Here is a 13,758-nt window from a genome sequence, read left to right as displayed (position 1 = left end):
AGACTTGTGGACTTCAACTCCCAGAATTCTCCAGCCAGCTCTGCTTAAAAGTTGCCAAGTTTGGGAACCACTGACGTATGCCAATGAGATATTTCAGCTTTTCTCTTTTTAATAAATGTCATTTCTAAAATTCTGTTTTCACTTTGTCCTTATAGGGTACGGAGTATAGATTAATGAGAAAAATGAGTTTCAACGACTATATAAACAGGCTGCAGCGTAACAACATTGACAAACACGAAGTGAGGGAGGGAAGGGGGTCTGAATACTTTCTGAATGCACCGTAACACTGATCACTACAACTTGAAAACCTCAGGTGGGACCTTTGCCTATGCTGCTTTTCTATTACCCCACAAGGAAGGGCTTGTCCAGATGGCTACCTGTGTTTTTTTTCCCCCCCTTACCTGTGGGTGGTATGCAGTATCCTCTTAGGAAACTGGTTTTAAAGTTCTTCTTCTCACGTGAATAAAACACTTTTTTGTGATTAGTAATGATGTTTTATTTTGCTTCGGTCTCTTGTTATTCCACCAATGCTCTTCAGAATACTCTTCTGCCAAAAAAAAGCGTAACAGAATGAGCCACTGAAATATATATTTTGCTCCTAGGGAATATCTACTATATTATCTCCTGCTTGCCAAAAGCTTCTTTATTCACCACGATGTGTTCACCATGTTCCAGAGGTAATCGCTGATGAAGCAGGGAGAATGTTGGCTACTGTCGAGGTTAATAGATTGAGCAATATCTGGTCCGTAATGGGCTGAGAACAAAGAAAATAGTTAAGGAAAAAGTCGCCTGAGTTCTTCCCCGATCCAACCCCTGGCCCAGTTGCATGGAATGGAACACATCAGGCTCCACAACCAAGAAAGACATGTTGAGGTTCTTCTAAGCCAGGGGGGGTTTCAAACCTGAGTCATCACGTGACTTATCGGGACCTTCTGAGAGACCGCCTCCTGCCACTTACCTCCCAACGACCTACAAGATCGCACAGGTTGGGCCTCCTCCGGGTGCCGTCAACCGGACAATGCCGGCTGGCGGCCCCCCCGGGGGAGGGCCTTCTCTGTTGCTGCGCTGGCCCTGTGGAACGATCTACCCGCAGAGATCCGGACCCTTACTACTCTCCCGGCCTTCCGTAAAGCCATCAAGACCTGGCTGTTCCGGCAGGCCTAGGGCTGTTGATTGATATCTAGCCCCGCTTAGATGGAATGGGTGACGTGAATTTTAATACTGTATTTTTTTTTTTTTAAATTGAAATGTTTCTTGTCTGTTGTGAGCCACCCAGAGTCCCCTGGGAGTGGGCGGCATACAAATTCTAATAAACTTGAAACTTCTCCCTCCCCCCTTCGCTAAACCTTGCGTGACACATCCAGACCATGGTGTCAGGTTCCAAGTAATACAGCCTCCATAAATTGAACTTTGATGCTTGCACACCTGCTTGACATGTGGGTCCTGAGCAGTGGTGGGTTTCAAAAATTGTCCAAACCTACTCTGTGGGTGTGGCCTCCTTTGTGGGAGTGGCTTGCCACCCATGTGACTGGATGGGAGTGGCTTGCCACCCATATAACTGGATATGAAGATGCCAACGACACTTGTCAGAACCACCTTAAATTACCCCACACACAGCACTGGCATGCATAAGAATATGATGTAAACTTGTTTTTTAAAAGGCATCTTTGGTTTGCGTTAAAACAACTTCAACACACGCAATGTTCTGATTGCACCACAAACGCAGTAGTCATCCTTCCCTTTCACAGAGGCCCTGAGTTTTATAAATAGGAGCATGATAGTGTAGAATAATCATATCCAAGGACCAGTGGTGGGTTTCAACAAAATTTTGGAAGCTCTTCTGTAGGTGTGGCCTGCTTTCCGGGTCCACTGGTGGAACCTCTTCTAACCGGTTCGGTAGATTTGACGAACCGGTTCTACCGAATAGGTGCGAACTGGTAGGAACCCACCTCTGGTCCAGAGTTTGAAAGCCCTATTCTAAACAAGTTTCCTTTATGTTCCTCACCTAGAGGAGAAATCTTTCCAAACTAAAGCAAACTATTTGCAGCATAAAACATAAACTCTGGCAGCTATTAGGGAAGGAGCCATCTTCACTCTCTCTCTCGCCCTCAAAACTATTGTGTCTGTGCTTCTGTGGAATACACTCCCCCCTTTCCCGGAAACCCAGGCATCAGAGAAGGATACTTCCTTTGATCAGAGGTGGCTCACAAGAATAGTCCCAGTCAATCCTGCAGATCTGATAATAAAGATGTACAAGATACCTGGCGGACAATAACAAAAGCATGAGTTCTGGGGCAGATCCTATCAACATCTACAACAGCTGAAGTCTGTCCATAGGCTATGCTAGCTAATGATTCACAGGCCTTGGGTCAAACGAATCTGGAAAATGCAAAAGCGAGGAAAAGCTGTCTGCGGTGATTTCCTGGAGCGCTGCTTTCCTTTCTGTTTTGTTTTTTAAATGAATTTTTTTAAAAAAAGGCTTTTACAAATATTTACCTCCCCTCCCCCCGCTCTCCCCCAACCTCTCCCCCCGTCTTCCCAGAACAAATACAGGGTATAAATCTTTAACAAAGATGTTCTAAAATAAACTTTTAAAAAAGTTAGTATCATCTTTCATTTGAGCTTTAACTCCTCTTTTGTTAGGCTAACTCTAAACAGATTATATCATTCCTTGTTTCTTCAGTCATAAACTATCTGGAATTTCTTAGTCCTGTATTTATTTGGAGTATAGTCAATCCATCTTCTCCACTCCAGTTTATATTTCTCGTCGGAGTGGTCCTTGAGATATGCTGATATTTTAGCCATTTCTGCTAGGTTGGTGACTTTTAATGTCCATTCTTGAATAGTAGGCAAATCTTCCTTCTTCCAGTATTGCGCCACCAGCAGTCTTGCTGCCGTTATTAAGTACAAAATCAAGTTAGTCTCTATAACAGTACAATCGGTAGTTATACCTAACAGGAATAACTCAGGGGTAAACTTTATCCTTTTTTTAAAGAACATTTTGCATAATCCACCATATTTTTATCCAAAATGCTTTAACCTTTTTACAAGTCCACCATATATGGTAATATGTAGCATCGACTTTCCTTTTTGTTCAAAGCAGGATAGTCAGTATCGATTCCCAAAGTAGCGCTTATTATCTTCATAAAATAAATGCTTGAAAGCTGATGAATATAATCAGAGGTTTCATGAAGGGGTTGTTGAACGGGTTTGGGGATTAAAAACCTTTTTTCCCATTGTCCCATTTTAAAAACCAAAAAAAGCATGAAAGAGTTCCAAGTATATTGCATGCGTTAACTAGTTACGATTGTCCACAGACGTATATTTTTTTACTAAAGTTCATAACTTCAAAGCAAGATTGTCAAACTACCTGTGTTCCCTTGTTAAAAGGAAATTTGGTGGGGGGGGGAGGAAAATAACATACATTAGCGTAGCTTTTTTATGGTTTGATCGTTTTAATAATTTAGAATGCTTATATGGCTGTCCAACTCAAATTACGCGCATAAAGGAAATAGATAACCAAGATAGAAGCGGAGTGGCCTAGTTCTTGTAAGTCACCTTTTGCAAATGAAAGAGATTGGGTAAGATTTTTTTACTCACTTAGCTGACATCGATCTGTCGGCTTCTTCGGCTGCTTTCTGCTGCTGCTGTCTGCTTTCTTCTCTCAAAGTTTCCAGCTGTTTTCTTAATTCAGTATATTGTGTGAGTGAAGGAATCCAAGTGAAACCTTAACAACTGCCTGACTCCCCATTTAACTTCATAAGAGAGAGTGAAATCATCTTAACTCAAAATAGAAAAATGTGGGTTAGACAGCATCACCACCAGATAGATTCGTAACTGGCTGGCCGACCACATTCAACGTGTAGTCCTCAATGGAACTGCATCTACATGAAGGGAGCGGGGTGCCCCAGGGCTCTATTTTAGGCCCAGTACCCTTTAACATCTTTATCAATGATTTGGATGAGGAGATAGAGAGCCGAGGTGGCACAGTGGTTAGAGTGCAGCACTGCAGGCTACTTCAGCTGACTGCAGTTCAGCGGTTCGGCTGTTCAAATCTCACCGGCTCAAGGTTGACTCAGCCTTCCATCCTTCCAAGGTGGGTGAAATGAGGACCCGGATTGTGGGGGCGATATGCTGACTCTGTAAACCGCTTAGAGAGGGCTGAAAGCCCTATGAAGCGGTATATAAGTCTAACTGCTATTGCTATAGATAGGGAACTCTTCAAATTTGCAGGCGACACCAAGCTAGCAGGAATAGCCAACACTCCGGAAGATAGGTTTAAGATAAAGGATCTTGACAGACTTCAACATTGGGCTCTCTAACAAAATGAAATTCAATGGTGAAAAAAAACTTGCTCAAAAGTGGTGACTGTGAAAGGGATCTTGGAGTCCTAGGGACAATCACTTAAATAGGAACCAGCCTTGTGCAGCAGATGCCAAAAAAGCCAACACAGTTCTAGGCTGCATCAACAGAGGGATAGAATCACATGAAGTGTTAATTACCACTTTATAATGCTTTGGTAAGGCCACATTTTGAATACTGCATCCAATTTTGGTTGCCCCGATGTAAAAAAGATGTTGAGACTTTAGAAAGAGTGCAGAGAAGAGAAACAAGGAAACAATCCCTTGGGATTGGGTGGCATATAAATTTATTAAACTTAAACTTAGGGGATTCGAGGATAAAACATGAAGATCGTTTGCAGGAACTGGATATGTCTACTCTTATGAAAAGAAGGACTAGGGGAGACATGGTAGCAGTGTTCCGATATCCCAGGGGTTGCTACAAAGAAGAGGGAGTCAAACTATTCTCCTAAGTACCTGAAGATAGAACAAGAAGCAATGGGTGGGAACTAATCAAGGAGAGAAGCAACTTAGAAGTAAGGAGAAATTTCCTGACAGTTAGAACAATTAATCAGTGGAACGACTTCCCCCCAGAAGTTGTAAATGCTCCAACACTGGAAATTTTAAAGATGAGATTAGTCTGAAGTAGTGTAGGGTTTCCTGCCTAAGCAGGGGTTGGACTAGAAGGCCTCCAAGGTCCCTTCCAATTCTGTTATTCTGTTCTATTCTAACTCAGAAGCCAACATGAAAGGATATTTAGTGTTGATCCTCAATTTTTCATCCTTTTCGTTTGTCTGAAGCAATTCTTGTTCAATTTTCTGCAGCTTTCGGATGCTCGCCTTCAATTCCTCTTCCCTGTCAGAAAGTCTCTGTGCAACTTTCTCCTCAGTAATCATGAGCTCTACAGTGAAAGCAGAATGCAGTATATATACAGTTAAAATATAGCTGATTGGATGGTCAGCATTAGTTTTCTTTCTCATCATCTATTAAAATACTCAACAAATTTCTACAAATTCTCTCATCAGACTGGACCTTATTTTAATTGCAGCCAATGATTTTTGAAATACTTTATCGGTTCTCTTCAATTCGATGATCTCTAAACATACTAAAATTTCTCATAATCCTTGCTAGTGTAGCAACAATTCATTAATTTGACAACCCTACTTTAGGGAAAATAATCCATAAAATATACAACAGGGCTGTGCAGTATGCACCACACACAAACCATTCTCCTTAAAGAATAGTTGGTTTCAAACGACCCATATCCCAGCTAAAATATATCGGCTTGATTTATGTGACAAAATGGGTCTTACTTGTTTACAATGGAAATTAAAATGCAGATTTCTGGCGTGAGGGAATAGTAAAAAAAAACGAAACCACAACCCAAAGTGGATAATTTCTTTGGTGGTTTGCGGTGATGGTAATGGAAATGGGGAAAGAAATGAAAAACGAAAAGGACATGATAAATGAATTACTATTATTATTTGGTGGTTATTCAGCTGCATAATTGTTATATTAGGAGGCTCCCTGGTGCTTCCTATAGACATCAATGGCTGCCTTCTCTGCTCTTTTATCAGATGGAGATCAAGTAGCAGTTCAGAATGGGAAGGAAAGGCATGGGGAAACCAGTTAAATAAATGCCGAGAGCTGCAAAATTGGTAATGGTGGAATCATGATTATCTTTTTTCTGAATAAACCAGGGCAATATTTATTTATTTATTTATTTGTTTATTTATTTATTTATTTGCTAGACTTATATACCGCTTCATAGGGCTTTCAGCCCTCTCTAAGCAAAATTTCTACAAATCTTTTAGCAAATTGAGTCAGCAACTTGCCCCCACAGTCTGGGTCCTCATTTCACCCACCTCGGAAGGATGGAAGGCTGAGTCAACCTTGAGCCGGTGAGATTTGAACCGCTGAACTGCAGATATGCACCAGTCCTGCACTATTTGCCCCATAATATCTGTCAGGGATGTTCCTACAGGTTTAGATAAATTGAAATAGGCAATGACCAAAACTTTCCAACTTTTTCCCTGCCAAACTCTTAACCATTTCAAAACAGTAGAATTTCCAACACTACAATTTGATTCATGTTTGAAACAACGTATTTTCTCCACTGGGTACACAGCCATAATCCAAATTCAGTGGGCTACAGTAAAGAACTGGAATACTAAAGAAAAGTCAAATAAGCAGCTCTAGATCAATTTAGTCTTTGAGTTTAGCAACGTGAGAATGGGTAAGCTGTGGCCCTTTGGCTTACTTTAAATCCTCTCCCATGCTCAGTTTTAACTCTTTGACTTGAAGAATTCTTAGTAAACTTTAAAAAATCTAGAAGTAAATCTTTTTAATCTAGTAATATATAATTCATATATGTTATATTTTAATTATATATGTGACTGCATACATATATCAAAGACTGTTCTATTGTCAACATACGAGACTTCACGGGCACTGTTTTCCAAAGTACTGTATTTTTCAGAGTATAAGACGCACCTCAAAAAAGAGGCTGAAAATATGGGTGTGTCTTATACACTGAATAAAGCATTTTTTTGCCTCCCGAAACCAAAATGGCTGTGCATAGCCTTTAGGGGACTTTCAGAGTGCTCCTGGGGGCTGGGGAGGGCAAAAATGAGCGAAAAACGGACCGTTTCTTGCTCAATTTTGCCCCCACCCCCAGGAGCACACTATAAGCTTCCTAAATGCAATGCATGCCCCCCTTTTTTTGACAAAAACTGGGCCCATTTTCATGAAAAACGGGCCACTTTTGGGAGGTCTGCAGAGTGCAAAAGTTTTTTTAAAATTTGCCTCTTCAAAATCTTGGTGCGTCTTATATGCCAAAAAAATACGGTAGTATAAAATTTAATTTGACCTCTGATCATCACTGGAGGTTCTTAAGAAGCGACTGGACAGTCACTTGTCTGAAACAGTATAGGGTCTCCTGCTTCAGCAGGTGGCTGGAAGAAGACCTCCAAGTTCCCTTCCAGTTCTATTCTGATTAATTTGACCTTTATTATAACAAAATGTTGCAAATCACAATATATTTTAAAACAATAAATTTTAAGCGGGATCTCTTCCTCTCTTTCCCTATGTATGTGTTTGGGTATAAAACCAGCGGCTTGTCATTGGTCGCACTGATTATTACTGTCAGAATAATTTAAGATGAGCACGGAACCAGAAAATTGATCTGTGATCCTTAATTACACTGGTATATTTTGTTTTATTTAAATGCCATCGAATATCACACAGCTTTACAGTGACGTTGGACTTAAAATCTTTACTGTTTTGTCAGTCTATTGTGATGATCCTCACTTTACTTCCATTTTTTAAAAAATAACTGCTTCATGCTAAATAATTTCTTACTTTTTAAAACTGCCACACAATTTACTTGGAAGCTAGCCAAGCCCTATGGTATTGGACCTGGGTACTTGAGAGACCGCCTTCTGCCAATTACCTCCCATAGACCCGTTAGATCGCACAGGGTCGGCCTCCTCCGGGTTCCGTCTACCAGCCAATGCCATCTGGCTACTACCCGGGGGAGGGCCTTCTCTGTAGCAGCTCCGGCCCTTTGGAATGAACTCCCCGCAGAGATCCGGACCCTCACCTCTCTCCAGGCCTTCCGGAAAGCCGTCAAAACCTGGCTGTGCCGGCAGGCCTGGGGTTGATGAGTTCCCCTCCCCTCTCGATGTGTATGGCTGTATGACTCTTGTGTATTTTAATTACGTGTATTGTGTTTGTATCCCCTTTTCCCCTTTCGAGTTGTTTGCCGCCCTGAGTTCCTCCCGGAGAAGGGCGGCATACAAATAAACTAAATCTAATCTAATATAATCTGATCAAATTTTCAGTGGTTAAGTTTAAATTTTCCTCCTTAAATGACAAAAGTACCAACAAAGTCTTGACTGCAGTGTTAAGTCAGGAGAAGCCAGAAAGTACCTTTGATCAGTTGTTCTGTGGTCTTCTGGGTATTCAAGAGTTGGTCAATCATTTTATCCTGTTGGGACAGATTGTGCTTCAACATGTCCACAGCCTTGCCTTCCGTCAACAGTTTGAGCAGCTCCCTTCTCATTTTTTCCATATCTTCAATCCGTTCACTGGCAGCAGCCATTGCAAGTGCCAAGCTAAGAGAAGAACCCTGGCGTCTCCTGGAATCTTAGTAAGGCGTGGTTCTTTAGGAAGGAAAAGTGAATATTTACAAAGTTGATACCTGAAGCCCAGTATAGACACAGAGACCACAAGTCCTTTATTACAAATGGCAATCCTTTATTTCAGAAAGTTGTCCATTAGAGTTACTTAAGTTAATCATTTGTTTTCGTGACTTTGCTCTTGATTTTTTTGTTTGTAAAACAAAGTTATAAACACATTTTTTTCTGATCCTCTCTCAGGTTTGTCCCTTTTTTTCTGGTCTATATTTTATGTTTTCCAAGGAAATATGCTCACTGTAAGCTTAGGATAGTATAATGGATAAGATGCTGAATAGCTTTTCTGTGTCCTCCTGTTTCTTCACTGATGGAAACTCACTGGGTGACTTTGGCCCACCATTCTGTCTACCTACCTACCTACCTATATACCTACCTACCTACCTAACTCAAAAGATCGCTGTGCTCAATAACTGGAGAACAGGATGCTGTTCTGACCTCCTCCTCCGTCCACTAACGAAAGCCGAGACAAACTTAACTGGAATGTACTTTAATAGCAAGACACCAAAACCTCGGTGGCTGAAAGCCAAGTATAACAAACAGATAAGGACCTTGGCAGCAACTCAGACAAACCTTGGCAGCAATCCAGGCTGCCAAGTTAGTTACAACAGTTCTCTTTAGTCAATGCGTTGACTTCTGCAAGAGGGGCATGTGCACAATCAGCCTTTTTATAGTCTGGAGAGGAGCCTAATGACCACCAGCTGAGTGCAATTACCTCCTGTACTTGCGCAACTGTTCCTGATGCCTATTAGCTCTTTGGTGCCGGGCATCCAGGAACAACTCACTGCTGGTTTCTGGATCACTCTCCCTTGTCTCCTCCCCACTGATCCAAGGCGCCACCTGGTGGCCAACCAGCCTCTCTGCGCCCTGCTCGGAGTCAGAACCCTGTCCAGGGTCGTCCACATCCTCCAGAGTCGACTCATAGGGCCCCTCGCTGTCGGGAGTCTGGTGGCAGCTCCAACGGCTCCTGCTGGGCCACAACAGGATGCTATGTACACCTTTTCCTCTTTGGAACAAAAGATGGGATATACAGACAGCCCTTGACTTACAACCACTGTTTGAAGTTAGAAGAGCACTGAAAAAAGTGACATGACCGTTTTTTCACTTATCGACCAATTACAGCATCCCCTTAGTCAGGTGATCAAAACTTGGATGCTCAGCATCCAAATGATGCATTTAGGAGCGTTGCAGTGTTTCAGGATCACGCGATCACCTTTTGTGACCTTTCGACAACCAGAGTCAAAGGGGAAGCCAGATTCACTTAGCCACGATGTTACTAACGGAATAAAAAGAGCCGAGGTGGCGCAGTGGTTAGAGTGCAGTACTGCAGGCCACTTCAGCTGACTGCAGTTCGGCGGTTCAAATCTCACCGGCTCAGGGTTGACTCAGCCTTCCATTCTTCTGAGGTGGGTGAAATGAGGACCCGGATTATTGGAGGGGGGGGGATATGCTGACTCTGTAAACCGCTTAGAGAGGGCTGCAAGCCCTATGAAGCGGTATATAAGTCTAACTGCTATTGCTAATTGCAGTGATTCCCTTAACAACTGTCTTGCTTAGGGACAGAAATTTTGGGCTCAACTGTAAGTAGAGGAATACCTTTAAAGGGCGAGCAGGACTGCTGGTTCTGCAGAAAAAGTGGGATATATGAACTAACCACACAAAACAAGCAAGTTTAAAGGGGGCTTTTTATATACAAAATTGCACAAGCCAAGCAGGCGAGGGAGCTCCTTATTGGCATGCACTTCCAATGCAGCGCTAAAGCTGAATATGGGGCAATTCATACAAGCTCCAGAGCGGCAGTTTCCCCCTCCCGGGCTCCGAAAGCGTGTACGTGAGAATGCATGTATCGTGCAACCCATCCCACCTTCGCCCACTCGAGCGGAAGCCCTTCGCTCCTTACCCAACGCCGCCGACCCAGCCGAATTCAATCCTGGCGCCCTTAAACCTATTCGGAATACGCCGCTCTCATTGGTCGCCGTTCAAGACCCGCAGGGGCCTGATTGGTCACCTGCATCACGTGCCCCCCAAAATAGACACGTTCAAAAATCCTGTTCCGCATGCGCAATCTTCCGCCACTGTTCTTCCAGGCTTCCCAAGAGCTAGGAAAGTTAAAGAGGTGCGCGGTGCTGCCATTTTTTTTTCCCGACGCTCCCATTTGAATACGGAGGGGATTTCCTCACGCTATGAGGACGTAGTTCATCTTCGGTAGAGACTATAACAGTCTTAATCTTGAAAAGGAGCAAAGTTTATAGTGATTTTCATTTTTTTTCCCGCCGAATTGTGCCCATTGGACGTTGTCATACTTCCGCCCCCTAGCAGTATCATCCAGGCATGTGCTTAACGACTTTTTCCCCGCCCATTTTGTTTTGTACGCATGCGCCTACTAGTCTCCTCTTCCCCGCTCAGCAAATGGGTCATTTTGAAAGGAAGTGGGGAAAGGGTGCGCTGTCGTTTAACAGACGGCAGAGGGCGCCACTTCGCCTCACCGATCTGCTGTCTAAAAAGCTTAAAAGAGCACTTTAAAAGATATAGTGAAAAACTGATACATCTATGAATTGAATACTTTAGTTTTTTTTTTAAAGGATAGGGATAACAATGATTTTATGTATACTTGATGGAGGATTGGTGGTATAATGTATAACCCTATGAATATATTACAACGATATCTTGTTGATAATTTTAATAAGGGAATAATTAAAAAATGGTATATATATGTAGTGACTATTTAGAATATTTTGTTGAAAAATGAAGGAATAAGATCTCTGTTTGAATGTATGATGTACAAGGATAATAATGAACATAAGCATACCCGATAGTTGATTGGTGGAATTCTGCATAATTGAAAATAGTGACATACAAATATAAATGGTTGGTAAAAAAAAAAAATTCATATTGGGATTTGTGATTATATAAAGGTATACTGTTATCAAATAGACAGTGAAGAATGTAAGGGAATTATGATTTATTGGGAAAATAATAATACTAATTGTAACTGAACATATACTGTACAATGAAAGTGAGGTATTTAGTTATACTAGATGAAAAATCTGTGATGGTAAATGTTATTCGAGAATATGGATGTAAAAACACTTGTAACCAAACGACATGCTGTATGGGATGATGCTTTTTTTTTTGTTTTTCTTTTGGTGTCTGTGTGTGTTGTTTGTTTAATAAAAATAAAAATTTGTATTTAAAAAAAAAAGTGCATAAATTTTGTATATCCTCAGCTATGTGTATAGATACCAAATTAGAAAGAATCCTGGTAATCCAATATACCTTTATTGTACGAAGAAAAGGCTACGATTAGATGGTCTATTTGGCTGCTTAGTTTTCATAAGCTATAATTTTTATATTAAAAAATAATTTCAAATAATACAACATGGCCATAATCAACAATAATGATGGTATATCATGAATGCTAAAAAGTGCTGGCTAATTCTAGCTGTTGGAATGGGCAGTTCTTCAGCAAGAGGGCACCTTTAAATGGAAATTTATTTTCATGGGTACTTTTATATAGTGCTTTTTTCTTATCTTTACAGTAGCAATAGTTAATAGGCAAGTATAGTTATTTAGTAGCCAAATTATTTGCTAATCATTTTGAGGGGGGCAAGTAGATAGTTTCCTCTCATACACATATGAGACTGTTATCTCATTAACTATCTTATGAATTGTTAAATGAAAATATCTTTTTAAATTATCTCTGGAGAATTCTCAGTCATACAGGTCATGTTTGTTCTAAAAGCTTTTATTCCCCTGTGGGAAGTTATCACCCAGCCCTCTCCCAGAAAAATGAAATATCCTAGGAAATATTGAAAAGGCAGAATATTTCTCTGGATGTGAAAAGAAAGAAGCATGTTTTAAAAGACAGAATAGTTGCCTATAGCTTTCTGCCCATCCCCAGCTAATGGGCCATTAAGATGGCCCGGCTAGCCCACTTTACATAATAAAGACTTCTCCTCACTGCAGCTGTAGGGGGGAGGGATATTACTCAACTGACCACAAGGCAACTGAGAACGCATCACAGCCTAGAGAGTAGCCCCCTGCATGGCACCATGGGAGTCTGATAACCAGTCAGAATACATTTCTTACACAGGAACAGGAAACAGAGAGGTGACACTAAACAGAGTATAAAAGCCTAGCAAGCCCCTCCTTCAGCCCTTCTCTTCTTCTGCACCAACACTGAAGCATGTGATCACCTTTTCTGTTCGGGGCTCAAGCCACGTGGTCCTGTCCACCAATAAACCATCTTTCCAAGCAGCCTCCATGTCTCCAGTGTCTTTTTCCCCACTTGGAGCTGAACCCAGAAGGACATTTCTTTCAACACCCCCCAAAAGAAACTGGATTTTTTTTCCTTTGAAAACATTTCGCTTCTCATCCAAGAAGGTTCAGAAGTGAAGAAGATTCTTGGGTGAGAAGCAAAATGGTTTCAAAAAGAAAATCATGAAAGTTCAGTTGCCTTTTGGAAAAAGCACCTTTAGCTCTATTTTAATTACAATTCTGTCTGAGCCAAAGTGTAAAAAACTATTTGAAGAAGTGTCCATCAGCTACATGTAGTTCCCATTATTTGAATCCTATATATTTTTGTTTGGCCACCTAATTTTTTATATTTAACCAGACCTGGGAATATAAATGGGGTTATGCGTATTGTGCAATGTTTGAAAATCATCTCATACATGTTGTATAGTGCTCCTAAACTATGCAGACAATTGAAGATTTAGCAGCTGCATTTGGAAATCAGCAAAGGTAGCTAGTGTTGAATTGCCTTTTCAGGAGCATGTTGTTTGAATTCAACCAGCTCAATTAATTAGTGATTCAATGCATCTGCAAAGTCAGAAAAAAATGATATCTAGATTAAGCACATTTGGGCAAAAGTAGTCATACTAAAGCCCAGATTTCTCTCCTGAAAAAAGTAGCTAATGCTTTTTTTATTTCAACAATCATGTTAAGCAATTGGATCTCCGAACACAGCTCCCCCCCTCCTTTCATGCGCTCAGATTTAACCTTGATAATAGTTATTCACAAACAAATCCTGCTCTAACTCAATGATATACAGAGCCGAGGTGGCGCAGTGGTTAAATGCAGCACTGCAGGCTACTTCAGCTGACTGCAGTTCTGCAGTTCGGCTGTTCAAATCTCACCGGCTCAGGGTTGACTCAGCCTTCCATCCTTCCGAGGTGGGTAAAATGAGGACCCGGATTGTTGTTGGGGGCGATATGCTGACTTTG

The 13,758-nt window shown here is 41.4% G+C and overlaps 1 protein-coding gene across 1 annotated transcript; it reads right to left on the bottom strand.

Annotated features, from left to right (window-relative positions):
• Window positions 1-391: 391 nt before the first annotated feature.
• SPC24 (SPC24 component of NDC80 kinetochore complex) lies at window positions 392-10,515 on the bottom strand. The gene is made up of 6 exons (XM_032210558.1): window positions 10,434-10,515; window positions 8,271-8,503; window positions 5,097-5,241; window positions 3,601-3,693; window positions 2,185-2,261; window positions 392-754 (listed from the first exon to the last, which is right to left on the bottom strand). Exons 2-6 carry the CDS (start codon window positions 8,440-8,442, stop codon window positions 648-650), a joined length of 594 nt encoding a protein of 197 aa, XP_032066449.1. The 5' UTR covers window positions 8,443-8,503; window positions 10,434-10,515; the 3' UTR covers window positions 392-647.
• Between the last annotated feature and the right edge of the window lie 3,243 nt (window positions 10,516-13,758).

The sequence above is a fragment of the Thamnophis elegans genome, chromosome 2 (assembly GCF_009769535.1).
Source record: "Thamnophis elegans isolate rThaEle1 chromosome 2, rThaEle1.pri, whole genome shotgun sequence".
Taxonomy (NCBI): Eukaryota; Metazoa; Chordata; class Lepidosauria; order Squamata; family Colubridae; genus Thamnophis; species Thamnophis elegans.
The sequence above is the reverse complement of the archived record's forward strand: the minus strand, read 5'-3'. Positions and strand labels throughout refer to the sequence as shown.

Excerpts from the sequence above, each read along its gene's own strand:
- SPC24 (XM_032210558.1), bottom strand. The coding sequence starts at position 8,442 with ATGGCTGCTGCCAGTGAACGGATTGAAGATATGGAAAAAATGAGAAGG. Across the intron at positions 3,694-5,096 it reads AAATTGAGGATCAACACTAA|TGAATTAAGAAAACAGCTGG; the intron begins ATATCCTTTCAT and ends CACACAATATAC. Across the intron at positions 2,262-3,600 it reads GACAGATCGATGTCAGCTAA|GTATCTTGTACATCTTTATT; the intron begins GTGAGTAAAAAA and ends ATTGTCCGCCAG.